General features: G+C 38.0%; 1 protein-coding gene across 2 annotated transcripts in view; it reads left to right on the forward strand.

Annotated features, from left to right (window-relative positions):
* LOC121375294 (serine/threonine-protein kinase par-1-like) overlaps positions 1 to 21,384 on the forward strand; it is a 297,248-nt gene that overhangs the window by 57,182 nt on the left and 218,682 nt on the right. For both annotated transcript variants that reach the window (XM_041502673.1, XM_041502674.1), the window contains one exon: positions 18,340 to 18,506. In XM_041502673.1, coding sequence (XP_041358607.1) covers positions 18,340 to 18,506 — 167 coding nt within the window. The remainder of the gene's footprint in view (positions 1 to 18,339; positions 18,507 to 21,384) is intronic.

Genomic DNA, 21,384 nt, shown 5'->3' on the forward strand with positions numbered 1-21,384 from the left:
AATATAAACAAATTACTTTATTATATTGGATGAGCAGTTGGTATTGAAAAAACCCCAACCCTCCTCCACCCCACCCCCTTTTCTTTATGACAGTTTGTGGACCAGCCCTGTGATAGTGACTGACACTGTTGATTTTCCACAGCTGGTGACAGTGTTCCCCCTCCAGCGCCACACTTCCTGGATGCAACTCCACCAGACACTTGGTAACGTTAGACCCGCAATAAACTTTACTTACATACAAACTTGCAAGTGCTGAAAAAACACCACACAGCTGCCTGTCTGTATGTAAAAGACGTTTTTACTTTTTTTCTCATGAACAGGAATGCTGTCCCAAACGCCATATTTGGTGATGTGTCATTTGAAGTTGTTCTGGTAGGTGAAGCAAGCTCTGGTATACTTTACAGGATGGCACCCATTTGTTTAAACACAGGGTTTGCCCCCCCCCCCTTTTGAAATGAGATCTTGATATATAGATCATCTGAGAATGGTTTTTCCCCTCTTTTCGTCTTTGGTGGCTCACGTATAAATTGCCTTCCAGATTATCAGTTGTTGAAATTGTCAGGTTGTTCAAGCTACTATTATTTATACATTTGTGAACAGCCCATTTTGGCTATGTATGTGATGATGGCACCAGATTTTCTAGGGTTATAAACTTTTGACTTCTAAACAACTAGGTTTTTTTATATTGAAGAGTAATTTAGAATTCCTTTTTTCAGACATTATTTTGTATTGTCTATAGGCCAGTAAATTTTATTGTTTACTGTAACCAGTCCAATACTAATACATATACACTGAAATGGGATAGCTTTTCTGTAACTAATGTCATCATCAACATCAGTACAAGTGAACCGGGACTTAAGATAGCTAGACCAGGGCTAATATGTCTGAAATGAAATATATATAACTAGACCAGTATTGTTAACAGAGCATTATTGTCATGGATACTTAGAAACAACTTGGACTGATTCCTATCATGTTGTTCATTTAAAGTTAAATATTTAAAATCAGGATAAACACAACAGACCATTCATATCACTTGATATCACAATATTATCAGTTAGGCTAAGATCATTACATACTAAGTGAAACAGTATTAATGAAAATCATCTCTCACCCCATTTGTTTGTTATTATGTACAATTTCTATTTCATGTCATAAATTGGTTTCAGCTGTTACTTATCCTATCAAGTTCTTTTCACATAGTTTTCCATTTGTGGAAAAAAATCCCCATAGTTTGGTCCTGCATTTTGTTGAGGCCAGGGATGTAAATATTGATGTTAGTAACCTAGATTTAATATGTGTAAGACATCAAAGAAATTTGCTTGTGTGATAGATTAACAGAGAAATTTCATAAAAATAACATTTGAAAAGGCGAACAGTAGGAAAGAAACAAATTTGAAGACAAAGTCACTATCGTTGAAAAGACCATCATCATAATGGAGAAAGAGACAAGACAAAGTACATTTACATTTCTTATTTTGTCACCATCTTTAATGGTGGCGTTACCCTGGTGGTCACATTAAGCAGAAACAAAGCCTTTGCGAGATATTAGTTTTAATAAATTGAGTTACTGGTGGATTTAAAATTGTATCCCGAGACTAATGCATTTATATAATTTGAGCATTAGACGGACTGTTGGTGGTCAGCTACATTAGTTTTCACAGCTCTGAGCCGTGTGTACTGTCACTGCATTATTGACATTATCCGCCAGCGGCAGAAAAACCACTGCTTTATATAGTACGGTGTGTGGAGTGGAACATATGCCTGGAGTAACCTTTCCGCGGTGATGGGCTTGATTGACCATTGCATCTAAGCAGCTTCTGGCTTCTTTTTATATTGACGCGTTTGTTCCTTCTCCTTTGAGATTGATTATGCAGATTTTGTACAAATCTACAGAGGGAATATCGATCGGCGACATCCTGGATCTTGATGTGTTAACTGTCTCGGCTTATCATCCTAGGTCTTATGGCATTATCTTCCTCGGTTTATTATCAATCCGCGGTACTCTGGGCCCGACCGTCACTGACTAATGGTGTAATTGTATTCTGAACACCGAGGTTGTGGCCCAGCACCATCAGTGTGTTCTGAACACTGCGGTTGTGGTCCAGCACCATCAGTGTGTTTCGAACACCGCGGTTGTGGTCCAGCACCGTCAGTGTGTTCCAAACACCGTGGTTGTGGTCCAGCACCGTCAGTGTGTTCCGAACACCGCGGTTGTGGTCCAGCACCGTCAGTGTGTTCCAAACACCGTGGTTGTGGTCCAGCACCGTCAGTGTGTTCCGAACACCGCGGTTGTGGTCCAGCACCGTCAGTGTGTTCCGAACACCGCGGTTGTGGTCCAGCACCGTCAGTGTGTTCTGAACACTGTGGTTGTGGTCTAGCACCGTCAGTTAGTTCCGAACACCGCAGTTGTGGCCTAGCACCGTCAGTGTGTTCTTAACACCGTGGTTGTGGTCTAGCACCGTCAGTGTGTTTCAGGCCATTTTGGGCGATTTTGTGATCTTTGTCATGTGACACGTTCATGCAGTAACTGTTTTTGGGTTGTTAAAAGTCCTTGACTCCTATAACTTTTGGGTTTTTGGGTATTGTGGCACCTTTGATGTTATACATTGTGGGAGGGGTGGGAGGGGTGGGACATAGCCCAATGGTCAAGTGCTTGCTTGATGAGCAATCAGTTTAAAATCGATCTCCATCGGTGGGTCCATTGGGCTATTTCTCATTCTAGTCTGCACCACAACAGGTATATCAAAGATCATGGTATGTACTACCCTGTCTATGGGATGGTGCATATAAAAGAATCCTTGCTGCTAATCCAAAAGAGTAGCCCATGAAGTGGCAACAGCGGGTTTCCTCTTTCAATATCTGTGTGGCCCTTAACCATATGTCTGATGCCATATAACTGTAAATAAAATATGTTGAGTGCATTGTTAAATAAAACATTTCTTCCCTTGATGTGCAATCAGTTTAAGATTGATCCTCATCGGTGGGCCCATTGGGCTATTTCTCTTTCTAGTCGGTACACCACGACTGGTATATCAAAGACCATGGGATGGTGCATATAAAAAATCCCTTGCTATTAATTGAAAAATGTAATGGGTTTCCTCTCTAAAACTATATATGTCAAATTACCAAATGTTTGACATCCAATAGCTGATGATTAATAAATCAATGTACTCTAGTGGTGTTGTTAAACAAAACATACTTTTACATTGTGAGATTTTTTATTAGGGGAGAGGTCGTGGTGTCAGTTTTAACAATTATGAATTAGTTTTAGCGCATTTGAAATAATAGTTTAGGTAATGATAGCCTCAAAATATATTTGCATGTGCAAACCACTGATTTCCATTTTGTCCTGTATCTAGCACAGATGTTACAGCCGTAAACGTACGTGCAGTTTGTTGTGTTGTACATTATAATAATGGCCAAGCAACAAGTGACAGAAAACTAAAATCAATTTTGTTTCATACACACGAATGTGCTGTATATTTGATTACTTTCCGAGTGAAATATATCTGCTTTTTTTTTTTTACCATTTTCATTAAGTTACAACAATGTTGATGCCAGGTGCACTGAAATGCATCTAATTTTAGTATGTTTCTTCTGTCAATACATAAACACAAACATAAATACAACCCCCCCAAAAACCCTTAAAACCCCCCACACCCTATCATATACGACTATAGTGCACATTCAGTTATTTTGTCTCATAATAAAGCTGTAAAGAAGAAGTTTGTATTGTTTAACAGCACCACTAGAGCACATTGATTAATTAATCATTGGCTACTGGATGCCAAACATGTGGTAATTATGACTCTTAGTAAACAGAGCAAACCCGCTACATTTTTCCTAATGCAGAAAGGGATCTTTTATATGCACTTTCCCACAGACAGGAAAGCACATATCACAGCCTTTGTCCAGTTGTGGTGCACTGGTTGGAGTGAGAAAAAACCCAATGAGCTGAATGGATCCACCAAGGTGGTTCGATCCTGAGATGCAAGCACCCCAAGAGAGCACTCAACTGACTGAGTTAACTCCCACCCCTAATAAAACAGTGAATGTAAGATGTTACAATTTCCTCACTAAAATGAACCACAACTCAACAAATTGTCATTGTAGTTTGGTTGCTCTGGAATGAACAGAAAACAGTTTTACACATGGCAACTAGATAACATCAGCTGTCACTTTCAGTAGTACACCAACAGACCAAAGACATTCCACAATTATGGTTATCCTTGCCATTTTTGGGGTAATGCTAGTAGCAGACTACCAACTGCCAGTAGGAATTTAGCCAACTTTCTGCTGTCACGACTTCTACGAGTTGCTAGTCTTGAGTGCTCTTTCAACTCGATTCTTGTCGTATAACCCATTAGTTTTTAATCTGACTGCACCCGTTGTAAGTTGGGAGTTGGAGAAATTACAATGCAACCGTCAAGTTGGCCAACTTTCTGCTGTCAGTTGGTAGTCTGAGCCTAGCATTAGATCACATTTATGTACTTTCTTATTAATTATTAGCTCTTGATTGAAAAATTCCCTTAGATTCCCCAGCCCCTGATTTTTTTTATGTAATACAGACCCTGGTTTCTTTTATATGTTTTTTTTTTGTCAAAACAAAGTGCACATTGTGCATTAGAAGATATGTTGGGATTCATATTTCAAATTTAAAATGTTGATTCTTTCGTTTGACAGTCCTAAATCTTAAATCAATGAGTATTGTGTTAGTTAATTTTAGTTCCTTGTTAATCTAAATTTGGTTTAATTACTGTTATGTCATTTTAATTATTCTGTTATAACTCTTCACTGAATGGTGTAGAATAATTTGTACAATCTTTACAGTCCTGCAATGTAGTGTACAGTCATATCCTGTGTTGTTTTATACTGTCCTGCAATGTAGCGTACAGTCATATCCTGTGTTGTTTTATACTGTCCTGCAATGTAGCATACAGTCATATCCTGTGTTGTTTTATACTGTCCTGCAATGTAGCTTACAATCATATCCTGTGTTGTTTTATACTGTCAAGTAAAATGTTTGCGGTTCTAAACCAGGGACCTAATTCACTAAACTCTCGCAAATTTGCGATATCGCAGTGCAATGCAAAAATACTTACAAAGAGGATGCTTTGTTGTCTAGCAGAGCCAAAGAGACCTTTGTGAATTAGGCCCCTGTTCTCTTACTTGAGTCGGTGTCCAACTCGCCATATAATGTGTGCAGGCAGCTGAAAGGCAACTTACATGATGATGATTAATCAATACACTAATATCGTATGCACCAGTGAGATGTCATATCCCATACCGTTATTGCTGGGATAATATAAGTTTATATACATCTCATTTTGCCTTCACACTGCTGGCTCATTACAGGTGTGACGTGTGTCGGATTACGCATTTCAGCTGGTTCTGTGCTTAATATGAAGAGTTCAGGCGCAAAACGCGATATAAACCATTTTCTTTCTTTTTTAGTTAAAGCCATTATTGTATGTTAGTAAAGGCTAATCGTAGGCTCGCTGATTTGCCGCAAAACGCGATTGATCCTTATGACATTGTATTAGATAAATCCCTTCTTTTTTTAAAATCAAAACGCGATATACGCCAATTAAAACCCCCCAACTTTTACTGAAAATGAAAAAAATTGATATATCGCATTTTGCGCCTAAACTCTTCATATGAATACTGGCATAGCCAGGAATTTATGTAGGGGTGGGAACCCATATTGGGAGGAGGGGGCGGTGTGGGCAGCAACCCATTACGTATGTGTGTCTGTATGTACGTATGCATGCATGTATGTATGTACGTACGTATGCATGTATGCATATATGTATGTATGTATGTATGTATGTACATATGTACGTATGTACGTAGGTACATACGTACGTATGTATTTATGTATTTATAAAATTTAATACAGTTTAAAAAAAACAAGAAGTTCAATTGGGCAGTGGGTCATGGCCTCTGTGGCTCTCCTTGATACACATCTGAATATTAAAAGTTTTTTTTTTAATGCCAGTGAGCCAGGTTGTTTCATATTGTCTGAAACTTGGGGCTTCTCTTGTATGAATAAAAATTACTGAAATATCCCTTCAAATATGCCAGATTTTACAACCTTTTCCAGCACATTGAGTGTTAAAATGTTTACTGTGTCAAGCTTATCAAAAATGTTGAGGATTAAATTTTTTCATCCAGGTTAAGGAGGATCTATTTTGTTTATCATTTTTCCACAAAGAAATGGTCTTTTATCAGAAGTAAATTATCGTCCCTTATCCAATTTATGTGAAAGCTGTGATTAAATCTCATTAAATTAAAGAGTTCTGCCCAAAACGAATCTGCAATAAAAATCATTACATTATGTCAGAACCTTTTTCTCATGAACTTTGTATCCAAAAACCATCATCTCGCATATTTTAGCATTCCAAACACATTTGGAAAACAATAAGCGTTTAGATGGCTAAATAAAAGCACAGTGTACATGATGAGCTAGTAAATGCACAAGACTGACAAGTTTCGGTGGGAGAAAAACGGCACAGAGTAGTGATTATGTTTATATCCAGTCCTGAAATAACCTCATTGTGGTTTATTTATTTAGCAATGATAAAATGTAATAGGACCTTCTGCCTCCGTCTGACTCACAGTCGCAATATGTGCAGAGTCAGATCTTGATAATAAAAGACTGCATTTCATTTGTATACTAATTCCGTGCTTATATCCAATTAAAGTTCAAGCACGCTGTCCTGCGCATGCATCTCAGCTATCTAGGTTATCTGTCCAGGACAATATATTAGTTGTTAGTGGTAGAGTCGTTAAAACTCATCTGGGTGGGAGTCCGTACCAGGCTGCGAACCCTATACCTACCAGCCTTACGTCTGATGGCTTAACCACGACACTACCGAGGTTGGTAAAGACTGCAGCTGTACCTCGTGTTACAAGCAATACGGTTGTCTTTAATGCTAGTACTCGTATGGTCACAATGTGTGCAGTGTCAGATCTTGATAATAAAAGACTGCAGTTGATACCTCTTGTTACACGCTATACAGGTTTTGTGTTTTTTTAATACAGTTATCTGTTACTAGACTTCAAAAGATTTGCAGCAATAAATCAAGGGAAAAGCAACTTCAAATGCATCTACTTACTTACTGTGTATCAGAGCAGGATGTAGCTCTGTGGGAGACCATCTTGTCTTGTCCTATAGAAGTGTATGTAGAAGGGTGTACTGACAAAAGTGCATATAAAGATCTCTTTGCTGCTTATTGAAGTGAATTTAACTTTTGTGGTATCGTTTCACCCATGAACCAGTAATCGGTTTTGATTTCCAAGATCACTTGTTGATCCTAGTAAGCTGTATTATCATACAGTCTGTACCACCCTACTGTAAGTATCATACAGTCGGTATCACACTACTGAAGGTATTGTGCAGTCTGTACCACCCTACTGAAGGTATCATACATAATGTACCACCCTTCTACATAATGTCATATGATACAAGGAACATACTGTTTTAAACATTTTGATTAGTGACAGTCAGTGATCAGTTGAAAATTGAGTAGGGACTGCCATTTAACAATTTAAAATTGTGTAGTGATCTCTGAACTTTGCATAGCAAATCGCGGTATGATACTTAACAAAATGTTCCCTGTAATATAAGATGTGGTGATACCAAAATATTTTCCTGGTTGAATACAACTATGGTATGAGCACTCTGAATACAGTTTGGTTCTTGCTTAAGTAATGGGTTAGTGAGGAAGCAGAAACACAATACTTCACGCAAATCATCATTCAATTCTCGTGTCAGTTTTGCAACTTAAAAATTACTGTGAATCACTTACAACCATTACTTTATAAATCACCTGAACTTATTCCTGTATTCCAAAAATGCATGTGTTCTGTATTGTTCTAGACTGATTTTTGGACACTTGATGCACAGCACATCAGGGCCCCGTTCCACGAAACGATCTTAGCCCTAAGATCAACTTAAGTTGATAGGGTAGCTATGCGCTTAAGTTAATCTTAGGGCTAAGATCGCTTCTTGGAATGGGACCCAGGAGTCTAATTGTAACTCACTGATGACATAGAATTGAATAAAATTCATTCAACTAAACAACTGGTTACCTAAGTCAGAATCACAAAAAACAACTTCTGGTTACCTAAGAGTTTGAATTATTATGCCCTGCAAGCAAAGGGCAGGATGTCGCCCAGTGATAAAGTATGAAGCATATATATAAAAGAGCCCTTGCTGCTAATGGAAAAAATTTAGCAGTTTTCCTCTCTTTATTTGTCAAAAATAACAAATGTTTGACATCCAGTAGCCAATGATTAATAATCAATGGTGTCATTAAAAACTAAAGCAAACTTTTGTAAGAAGCATCAAAGGACCTCGCAAAGATGCTCTGACCATTGAGCCACCTGACACTCCACACAGTGTGTATGACTGTTTACAGTGGACTGCCTACTGTCCTCAGTTTATGGGATCACCGTAAGATGGTCTGTTAATATTGGTCTCACAATGTTACCTATCTACACGGCCTGACAGTTTATGGGATGCCCTTAAGACGGTCTGTTAATACCAGTCTCACAATGTTACCTATCTACACTGCCTGTCAGTTTATGGGATCCCCTTAAGACGGTCTGTTAATACCAGTCTCACAATGTTACTTACCTATACTGCCTACTGTCCTCAGTTTATGGGATCCCCTTAAGACAGTCTGTTAATACCGATCTCACAATGTTACCTATCTACACTGCCTGCTGTCGTTGGTTTATGGGATCCCCTTAAGACGGTCTGTTAATACCGGTCTCACAATGTTACCTATCTACACTGCCTGCTGTCCTCGGTTTATGGGATCCCCTTAAGACAGTCTGTTAATACCGGTTTCACAATGTTACTTACCTACACTGCCTACTGTCCTCTCTTTATGGGATCCCCTTAAGACAGTCTGTTAATACCGGTCTCACAATGTTACCTATCTACACTGCCTGCTGTCCTCGGTTTATGGGATTCCCTTAAGACGGTCTGTTAATACTGGTCTCACAATGTTACCTATCTACACTGCCTGACAGTTTATGCGATCCCCTTAAGACGGTCTGTTAATACTGGTCTCACAATGTTACCTATCTACACTGCCTGACAGTTTATGCGATCCCCTTAAGACGGTCTGTTAATACCGGTCTCACAATGTTACCTATCTACACTGCCTGCTGTCCTTGGTTTATGGGATCCCCTTAAGACAGTCTGTTAATACCGGTCTCACAATGTTACCTATCTACACTGCCTGCTGTCCTTGGTTTATGGGATCCCCTTAAGACGGTCTGTTAATACCGGTCTCACAATGTTACCTATCTACACTGCCTGCTGTCCTCGGTTTATGGGATCCCCTTAAGAGGGTCTGGTAATACCGATCTCACAATGTTACCTATCTACACTGCCTGCTGTCCTTGGTTTATGGGATCCCCTTAAGACGGTCTGTTAATACCGGTCTCACAATGTTACCTATCTACACTGCCTGCTGTCCTCGGTTTATGGGATCCCCTTAAGACGGTCTGTTAATACCGGTCTCACAATGTTACCTATCTACACTGCCTGCTGTCCTTGGTTTATGGGATCCCCTTAAGACGGTCTGTTAATACCGGTCTCACAATGTTACCTATCTACACTGCCTGCTGTCCTCGGTTTATGGGATCCCCTTAAGACGGTCTGTTAATACCGGTCTCACAATGTTACCTATCTACACTGCCTGCTGTCCTTGGTTTATGGGATCCCCTTAAGACGGTCTGTTAATACCGGTCTCACAATGTTACCTATCTACACTGCCTGCTGTCCTTGGTTTATGGGATCCCCTTAAGACGGTCTGTTAATACCGGTCTCACAATGTTACCTATCTACACTGCCTGCTGTCCTCGGTTTATGGGATCCCCTTAAGAGGGTCTGGTAATACCGATCTCACAATGTTACCTATCTACACTGCCTGCTGTCCTTGGTTTATGGGATCCCCTTAAGAGGGTCTGGTAATACCGATCTCACAATGTTACTTATCTACACTGCCTGACAGTTTATGGGATCCCCGTAATACAGTCTGTTAATACCGGTCTCACAATGTTACCTATCTACACTGCCTACTGTCCTCGGTTTATGGGATCCCCTTAAGACAGTCTGTTAATACCGGTCTCACAATGTTACCTATCTACACTGCCTGACAGTTTATGGGATCCCCTTAAGACGGTCTGTTAATACCGGTCTCACAATGTTACCTAGCTACACTGCCTGCTGTCCTTGGTTTATGGGTTCCCTTAAGACAGTCTGTTAATACCGGTCTCAAAATGTCACCTATCTACACTGCCTGCTGTCTTTGGTTTATGGGATCCCCTTAAGACGGTCTGTTAATACCGGTCTCACAATGTTACCTATCTACACTGCACCGCCTGTGGCTATATAGAGGGATTGCTTATCAACCAACTCTCTCTTGCAAAACATGTACATGAATCATCTTTATGGCGCATCTGTGGGGTGTATTGGTTTTTAAGGTGTTTTTAGATTCCCGTAATCAGCAGAATTACTGGCCGGACTTGTGCACAGCGTCCATAAAATATTTGTGATCGCCCTTATTAAAATAGTCATAAAGCTTGCGGTGAGATGAATACACTTGCCGTGATGTATATCTGTCTCACGTTTCGGACCGTTTTAGATGAAATATTGCCAGATGGGGTCTTTGCCCTGGGCAGGATGCAGCAGTGTGTTATTTTATTTGCTATAACTTTGAAATGTAAAAGGACTTTTTTTTTCCTTCTTTTTTTTATGCCCTGTGGTTCCAATCCAGGTGTTTCCTGTTGCTGAGTGTGCATGTGTTGCACAAGCCCCCACCCTCACCTGCAGTGGGTGGAGTTTAAGATTAATCAGATTTCTGAGGTGTTTCTGGCATAATCTGGAGATGATAATATAGAAAAGCTTAATGTAATTGGTAAAATAATTTGCTGTTGCTGGCCAACAACTTTAGGTATGTAAGGAAAATTAACAAAAAAATATAATAATAAAAATCCTAAAAAAAACACCTAACAGTCCCCCTCCCCCCAAAAAATAACTCATATTTTAATAATCTAAAAAGATGTTGTAAAAAGAATATTAACACCATTACATTATTTAAGCTACTTGCTTCTATCCACTTAAGGTTCAAGCATCGTATCTGGGCTGTCTGTCCAGGCCAGAAGTTAATGGCTAGTTGTAAGTGATTAGTTCTCAGTAGTGCTGGGGTGTACCAGCATAAAACTGAATTCACATAAGCTCATGAAACTCTGCTTATAGAAGGATGCTTTTATATGGATGTGATCTACACAAAGGTTACTCTTGTTTAACATTTACATATTACTGCATGCATTTCACACACTTGGAAGACTTATTTGCGTGGGCTGGTAATTTAAAATATTTAATATCATCCATAAAATGGCTGCATATTATGCATAAATTTATTATAGAGTTTTACGAACTTTTGTGATCCTAGATAAGGCAAGTGACTGAATGACTGTCACTGAGGCCACTGTCCTGTCTATGGAAAAGTGATTATAAAAGATTCCTTGCTGCCTTTGTAGTAGGAATAACCCATGTGGCAAAAGTTGGTTTCTGTCGTTTTCTTTTTCTCCCTAGTGTTAAAATAACCAACTGTTATAGTGTCATGGTGTCATTAAATAATATTCCCGTTCTTTTTCATCCTACCTTATGTAATCAACTTGTCACACAGATATAATATGCATTTTTGTGAAATTGTACTCTGTTGTTTTACTTCATATAAAGTTTGTTTTATTTAATAACACTACTGGAGCACATTAATTAATTAGTCATCAACTATTGGATGTCAAACATTGATAATTGTGATATACAGTGTTAAGAGAAAACACTACATTTTTCGATTAGCATCAAGGGCTCTTTTATATGCACTTTCCCACAGACGGAACTGCACAGCACATATCATGGCCTTTAATAAACTGACCGTGGGGCACTGATTGGGACAAAAAAAAACCCGAAACAAATCTGCACAGAAGTCCACTGAGGGGATTCGATCCTAAGACACAAACACATCAAGTGAATGTTCTACTGACTTGAGAAGCTAGACTCGGCTGAAGGAAGAAAATGTTTTATGTAACGACGCACTCAATTCATTTTATTTACGGTTATTTGGCGTAGACATATGGTTAAGGACCACACAGATATTGAGAGAGGAAACCCGCTGTCGCCACTTCATGGGCTACAGGCAGGATAGTACATACCACGGCCTTTGTTACACCAGTTGTGGAGCACTGGCTGGAACGAGAAATAAGCCAATGGGCCCACTGACGGGAATCAATCCTAGATTGATCGTGCATCAGGCAAGTGCTGTACCACTGAGCTATGTCCCGGCTGAAGTGAGAGGCATGTGCAATAACACTTTGAATGACCAATATTCTTCAAATGTATATGTCTGCAGTAGTACTCTAGATAAATTTATCATATATTTAACAGGAAATCTTTCAGACACCCATGTGAGATCCTGATAGGAATAAACTTTTTTTCTTTTCAATAAATATCACCGATTCATCATGGGTGAATTGCTAAGTTATTTTATTTTATTAGTGGTGGTGGTTGTGTAGAAACAAGTGCCACCCAGACTTTACGTAAAATATACCCCATCTTCTACCTTACATAGATTATTATAAATTATGTTGCGACGAACATAATATGACTGAAGTGAATAGTCTGGCGACTACAGCTTCCTCTATAAATATGAGGAAACCCATCCTTGTGTTGGAGTGATAACCCCAGGGTGCATCATGCAGAACGTTTGTTCTGTAAGTAAATTTAATTACCTCGATGAGTCGCAGAATCACTGTGCTCTTTATTAAAAAATTCAACCGCTCTTTACCGGTGGCAACTGGGTTTTTGTCATGTAAACGCAGGTTTCTCTGTACCAACAGGTCACACAGTGCATTCAACTGAAGGTGAAGGCCATTTAAAAAGCTACACCTCTATTTTTATTCTGTTTTCAAATGAAAAAAAAATAGCCAGTGGCTTATTGGGTGTTTATATAATCTTGTGACATGATTGTAATTCTGTATGTGTAAACATCCTGAAAAGAAATAACTTACCTACAGTTAAACATCGGCATGTTTGGGCTTGGTTGTCATGAAAACTATTAAACAGTCATCTAGACTTTTTGGGAGGTTTTCATATTTCAGATCATGCCAATACATGTTAGACGGTAAACAGAAAAACATGTACAGTAATAACATTTCGGTACACATGCTATCACTGCACATGTCAGAAGATGTTATAACTTGTATGATATATGTATAGTGTTTGTTACTGTGTGAGATTCAGTGACCTAGATTTAACGTGTATATACTGGTATGTATTGTAATAAATAAATGGGCATGGAAATATAGATGTACATATATTAGTATTGTGGAAAAACACACTAGAACAGGATTGTACTTGAATGTGGGTTTCTTTCTTTCTACATATTATTACAGTTCATATAAAGGGTTTTCTATATAATCATATTAAACTACTCACAGCTACCTGTGACAAGCATCCACCTGTGTTAAGAGGTCACCTTGATATTGTACCGATTTGTATAAATTAATCTCTATTAATATTTACCTGCATTAATAGACAAAGGAGGGCGAGATGTAGCCCAGTAGTAAAGTGCTCGCTTGGTTTGGGCTTGATCCCAAATGTTGGGCTATTTCTCATTCCAGCCAGTGTACCACGACTGGCATATCAAAGCCTGTGGTATGTACTACCCTGTCTGTGGGACGGTGCATATAAAAGATCCCTTGCTACTAATTGAAAAGAGTAGCCCATAAAGTGGTGAAAGTGGGTTTCCTCTCAATATCTGTGTGGTCCTTCCTTAACCATATGTCTGATGCCATATAACTGTAAATAAAATCTGTTGAGTGCATTGTTAAATAAAAAATTTCCTTCTTTCAATGATTAATAAATCAATGTTCTCTAGGGTGTCATTAAACAAAACAAACTTTAACTTTAATAGACAATTTTTTAAGCTCCTTTAGGTGTTTGCTCAACATAGGCTTGTATATTATTAAATATATATCAGATTATAGAATCATAACTCACACTTTGAATTACTAGTATTTCATGGTTAGTTTGTTTTGTTTAACGACACCACTAGAGCACATTGATTCATTAATCATCATCGGCTATTGGATGTCAAACATTTGATAATTTTGGACCGGCCTCTTTGGCGTCGTGGTTAGGCCATCAGTCTACAGGCTGGTAGGTACTGGGTTCAGATTCCAGTCGAGGCATGGGATTTTTAATTCAGGTACCGACTCCAAACACTGAGTGAGTGCTCCACAAGGCTCAACAAAGGCCATGGTTTGGGCTATCCTGCCTGTGGAAAGTGCAAATAAAAGATCCCTTGCTGCCTGTCGTAAAAGAGTAGCCTATGTGGCAACAGCGGGTTTCCTCTAAAAACAGTGTCAGAATGACCATATGTTTGAAGTCCAATAGCCAATGATAAGGTAAAAAATCAATGTGCTCTAGTGGCGTCGTTAAATAAAACAAATTTTACTTTTTGATAATTTTGACATATAGTCTTAGAGAGGAAACCCGCTATATTTTTTAGTTATATGCACCATCCCACAGACAGGATACCTCGGCCTTTGATATATCAGTCGTGGTGCACTGGCTGGAACGAGAAATAGCCCAATGGACCCACCAATGGGGATCGATCCCAGACCCAACTAATGCATCAAGCGAGTGCTTTACCACTGGGCTACGTCCCACCCCTAGTATTTCATGGAGTTGATAGACTGTTTTCATTGCCTTATATCACAGATATATAACCATAATATACTGATGGAAACAAATAACGGGACATGAAATAGTAACGACAGATATTAACTGTTACCGGAAACAATAATATCAGAAAGTTAACTACAGTTGAATCCTGTTGGCTCGAACCCCGTTGGTGCTCGAGAAAGTGTTCGAACTATCAGGTAGTTTGACCTAACCATTCAGTCAACAACGTGTAAGTGTGACTCGGGACTTCATTTTTGTTTCGAGTGTTGTGGTGTATTCGACCCTTCCGAGTTTGACCCAGCGAGATTCTACTGTATGTTATCTATGTTCAGTGCCAAAGTACTGACATTCTGTCCCATATTACATCTCTATATTTTATACAGACATAACTACTCTCGTGGTGAGTTAAATTGTGTCTCAGATTCCATGTTTTCCTTATTTCTTTCCATCAGTATACATACTCTGAATTATTAGTATTTTATGATGTTCATATGCTGGTTTCATCCCAATGATGTTTGAGTTGCATTGCAGTCTTTGGTGTTAACTTCTGAAAACAGCCAGTAAAATGTAGCTTCTTTGAGACTTAGAAATACTATGCCTTGAAACTAAAAGAAAAAAACATTTTCTTTAACAATGATGCTAGTATAATATAACCATATACTCTGAATTATTAATATTTCATGATGTTCATAGGCAGATTTGATCCAAGTCATTTTTTGTGTGTCTTTGGTCTTAACTTACAAAAACACCTGGTAAAATGTAGCATCTTTGAGACTAAGCAATACTATTACTTTAAACTAATAGAAAAGAAATCTTTAACAACACCTCAGCATATTACTTAATTTAGTGGCTATTCGATATCTAAATTACGGTTGTTGGCTGTTACGTATATCTAAAATACAGTAATAGAGAGATAAGAAATGCACTGCAGGTACATAGACATAGTGGAAACCTTCATTTATATGCACTTTCCCCACACAGGACACCACTGCCTCTGTACCAGTTACTGAGTACAAGTCTGATACAGGGGGAGGGGTGAGTCCTAAAACTCATAACACCTCAGTATGTCTGCAGTATTCATAAACAGTTTATTAAAGGTGCGTTTTAGTAGTTAGATGAAATACAGATTATTTCTTCACAGGGGTAGAATTTAGCTCCTATGGTAGTGCTCGTCTGAGGTACTTGGGTCATAGCATTGAACCTCTTCAGTCGGACCAATGTTTTTTCTCCCATGTCCCAACCAGTGCACCATTACTGGTATATCAAAGGCCATGGAATGTGCATATAAAAGATCCCTCACTACTAATGGAAATTTTTTTTTTTTTTTTTTTTTTTCAATATATCCGACTTCTGACATCCATTAATCTATAATCAATAAGTTAATGTGCTCTAATGGTGTCATTAAAGAAAACAAACTTTGATTGAAATTTATTTTGATTAAGTTTATGTTTTGTTTTTATGACCTGCTGGAGGAACTAATTAATCTGTCATTGGCTATTGGATGTCAGACATTTGGTAATTCTGACAGTCTTAAGAGAAAATCTGTTACATTTTCCAATTAGTATAAGGGATATTTTATACACTTCACAAGACATAACAACACAGCACATACCACAGCCTTTGATATACTACTCATGGTGCGCAGATTGGAATAGGAAAAAATCAATGGATTTGCCAAGTAGTTTCATTCCTTGGAGAATACTGTACTGACCAAGGTAAATTTTGTCCCTGTCAATTGTAGTAGGAAACATTTCTTTCTGTAAAGCGTAAACATATATATTGCATGAATGTTCATTTCATATGATAGTTATGACATGACAACCTAATGTTATAATAGGCTCTAATGCACAACTGTTACAAAACAGTATTGATATATATATGTATATAACACAAAAAATTCATTATCTGAATACGACTTGAATGCTTGTTGAAATAATGTGTACACTCTCATAGGATATTTATGATTGGTGTTTATTTTGAGTAGTAGTTAACAAGGTATAACAAGGCGTCCTGATTAATATTTCTCTTTGAAAACACAATGGGAGTCTATAGTGGTACAAGTAGTGTCGTGGGATTCCCTATTTAAATTACAAATGATCTTGATGAATAGCTGTTTCTTTTTATACTGCTTTGTCAAACACGTGAACATTGTTTGTACTGTCTCTGTTTTTGCTTTACCTTATTACCGCATAGTGTGGGCGTTTTATCAAACTACTGGGAATTGGGGGTTTTCCTGTGGATGGTGTAAATAATATTTTTGTAATATCAAATACGTTTGTAGATGAATACATTTAAAAGACAGTGTTACTATAGTTGACTAGCTCATGGTTTAAAAGACAAGTGTTACTATAGTTGACTAGCTCATGGTTTAAAAGACAAGTGTTACTATAGTTGACTAGCTCATGGTTTAAAAGACAAGTGTTACTATAGTTGACTAGCTCATGGTTTATAAGACAAGTGTTACTATAGTTGACTAGCTCATGGTTTATAAGACAAGTGTTACTATAGTTGACTAGCTCATGGTTTAAAAGGGGCGGGACATAGCCCAGTGGTAAAGTGCTCCCTGATGTGTGGTCGATCTAGGATCAGTCCCTGTCGGTGGGCCCATTAGGTTATTTCTCGTTTCAGCCACTGCACCACAACTGGTATATAAAAAGCCATGGTATGTGCTGTTATGTCTGTGGGATGGTACATATAAGAAAGATCCCTTGCTGTTAATGGAAAAAAATGTAGCAGATTTCTTCTCTAAGATTATATGTCAAAAAAGTAAATGTTTGACATCCAATAGTCGATGATTAATAAATCAATGTACTCTAGTGGTGTCATTAAACAAAACAAACTTTAACTTAATTTATGAGAAAAAAAACATATCACTAATAAAACTGTTTATTTTAATGGAATTGGAATTAACATTAAATGTTATGAAAAAAACCCCACTCAGCACATTTTTAAGCATCAAACATTGTAGCATTTGGTCTTGAAAATTGGAAAAGGAATCTGTTGCTGTCCCCTAAAAATAACATACCCTTCCATTTGGCAGGCAAATGCATAATGGAAATTTTGATATATACTAGTTGTGGAGCACTGATTAAAATCTTGTAAACCCAAACCCTCCTCTATAGTGGTTTCATTATTTAGAGTAGTGACATAGTAAACATTGTAACATCCCTCCACAAAAAATAATCAATTCAGTCAATACATATATTTAATTTTGCTGTGGGGTTTTTTCTTGCACATTATGATTATACTGCCTTGTTATGGAATATACATCAGTTTATTTTACTGCGTTTTGTCTTGCAGGCCACTACATTATACTGCCTTGTTACGGAATATACATCAGTTTATTTTACTGCGTTTTGTCTTGCAGGCCACTACATTATACTGCCTTGTTATGGAATATACATCAGTTTATTTTACTGCGTTTTGTCTTGCAGGCCACTACATTATACTGCCTTGTTATGGAATATACATCAGTTTATTTTACTGCGTTTTGTCTTGCAGGCCACTGTTATACTGCCTTGTTACAGAATATACATCAGTTTATTTTGCTGTGTTTTCTCTTGCAGGCCACTACGTTATACTGCCTTGTTACGGAATATGCATCGGGTGGGGAATTACTGACTTATATTAAAATGCACCAAGAATATCGGTTGTCAGAGGATAAATCACGCATTTATGTTCGTCAGCTGGTTTCTGCTCTACACTATCTTCACGAGAGGGGTGTGGCACACAGGTAAGTCATATTTCTTATTAAAAACTGAGGAATATTGTTGGGAGAAGTACCGTGGTTGGGTTTTGTGTTGTGATATTGTTAGTCTACCTGAAATTAATATAAAACAGGAAGCACAATATCTTCAGAATGTGTAATAATAAAATTTGCTTAATGAATTGATTTTAGAGAATATGATGAAACTACTTGAAAGTGTAATAAAATTTAATAGAAGTAAAAAAGTAGGAGACTATAACACAAGAGTGGACTATTTTTCCATTGAACATCAAAACCAATCTTCCTCGGTTGTAGAACACTTATTTAGTTAGATTAGATTTTGTTTTTACATCCTGTAATTGACTGATAAATTGATGTGAAAATATGTTGATAATTAAAGGTTGTGTTGGGATGTAAAAACAGATTTTAGTTCGTTTAATTAGCACTTTACATGTCATTAGTATCATCCATACCACCAAGGAGAAAGATTGTCAAAACAGATGTAATGGAAATAACCAGATCATTTTTTAAATTCCATCATTTACACCAGCAGCTAAAGTTGTGGTATAAGGATACTAGCAACAACAACAACATCATCATCATCACCATCATCATCATCATCATCATTATCATTATCATCTTCATCATTATCATCAAAATAATTGGTGTGACAGTTACAATTGCTGCACATATTTTGAAAGTGTATGCACAAAATGTAACATTGGCATGATCACCATGTTATGTTAGGGTCAGACTCCCAACTGCCATGACAAAGTTGGCCAACTTCTCTCACGACTTCTACGATTGTCCAGTTGCTAGTCTGAGTGCTCTTACAACTCTATTTTCATCATATTTGACCTATCACTGATTAGGTGTTAATCTGAGCATACCCATCATAAGTTGGCAATTGGGAAAATTACAACTTTGTCGTGTCAGTTGACAGTCTGACACTAGCATTTGACTGGTTACAACACTAATACAATACCACTCTTTAGTTGAAAATAGTTATATCATACCAGATTAGTACCAATTGATACATCATTTGCAGCGATGACTCAACACTGTCTGGCAGTGGTACAACAAACACCTTTTACTGTGATGAATGTAAACCATTAAGATAATTGATACTTTGTAAATTTGTGTTGATGAACAGGTAAGTAATTTGACTTCCACCAACCATGGCAGATTGTGAAGACCTATGAGGACTATAGCTGCTAAAGACAAGGCACAAATTTATGTAACTATCTACCATGTGAGAAAATCATATACATTTGAACTATGACTTTGTGGAGCTTGATTAAAGGCCTGTTGTGTCTATATAGATTTTATATTGAATTAGTCATCAAGTGTAATTGACAAATCGTTGATTAAACAAAGGTTTCAGATGTAAATATAGATCTGTAGTTTATATGTACATGTAGTTTAATATGGCATCTGTTCTTTCCCTTGGCATATTACATAACAGTAGTTAATGTATTTAACCATGTGGAAGATGGAACATGTTTTTGATGGATCCCATTTATTCAGCATCCATAGTATAATATTATTTTATCTTCCAAATAATTAATTTCCATCATCTTTCTATAGAAAATGGAAACAGAATGTCTGTAAAAGGCTTTAACACTGAACATGTGTATTTCGTATCCACGTTAAAATATCTTGTAGATGAATTTGTTTATACAGGAAGATATTTTATGAAATACCTTCAAAACAGATTCGTGCACATAATATTCAAAGAGCACACAGTACCATTTACGCCCAACAGCATACAAAATTACCATTAGTGTGAATAAGAATGGCAACTTAAATCAATCAACCGTGCTGCGTTCTTGATTTTGCTCCACTGATGGTTGGCTAGAGCTCTAGGTTTTCTGCCATAACAGCATTATGTGCTTGTGTTAGGTGATGATGATGATGGTGCTGATGAAAAGTACAGCTCCTATCCTCTTACTGCGGCCATCTGTTGCCTGTGCGTTAGGCAGTAAAAGAGTGGAAGTGCGGAATACCCAAACACACACGTGATTGATCAATACGGTCACACAGAGTCGCTGAAAAGCAGGGTCATCAGGGTCCTTCATCATCATTAGATTAGTGGTCTGCTTGCATGACAATGTGCTGTTTTGCAAGTCGCAAATTCACCATCAATAGACTTTAAGTAAAAGTGGTTCCAGCATTTTTATAGATCCGCTCTGTGTGTTAAATTTAGCCCTGTTTCTGCCTTTTATTTGTGATACAGGACATTAAGGTGATACACCAGCTGTTGGAATTTTCAGAATAGTACAAAATAGTAATTTATTTATCATGATGATATGGTAGCTTACAGTATTAATATTAATTTATTTGTCATGATGATATGGTAGCTTACAGTATTAATATTAATTTATATATCATGATGATATGGTAGCTTACAGTCTAGTATAGCAACTAGCGACTATTGTATTGCATCTAGCAGTCTAGTGTGGCCACTAGTGGACTTGATTAGGCAAGCAACAGTAGCTTGTTGCAACTGTCTACTTTATGCTTGAGCATAAAGTCTAAGCTGAATGTTGAGCATAGTATTGATATATACTGACTATAAGCCTTATGCTGTACATAGCATAGCAGTTATGCCTGGACATAAACAGTCCTAGTCCATGGGTACCAGCACCCCTAGTCCGTGGGGACCAGCACCCCTAGTCCATGGGGACCAGCACTCCTAGTCCATGGGGACCAGCACCCCTAGTCCATGGGGACCAGCACTCCTAGTCCATGGGGACCAGCAATTCTAGTCCATGGGGACCAGCACTCCTAGTCCATGGGGACCAGCACCCCTAGTCCATGGGGACCAGCACTCCTAGTCCATGGGGACCAGCTCTCCTAGTCCATGGGGACCAGCTCTCCTAGTCCATGGGGACCAGCTCTCCTA

The sequence above is a fragment of the Gigantopelta aegis genome, chromosome 6 (genome assembly GCF_016097555.1).
Source record: "Gigantopelta aegis isolate Gae_Host chromosome 6, Gae_host_genome, whole genome shotgun sequence".
NCBI classification, from domain to species: Eukaryota; Metazoa; Mollusca; class Gastropoda; order Neomphalida; family Peltospiridae; genus Gigantopelta; species Gigantopelta aegis.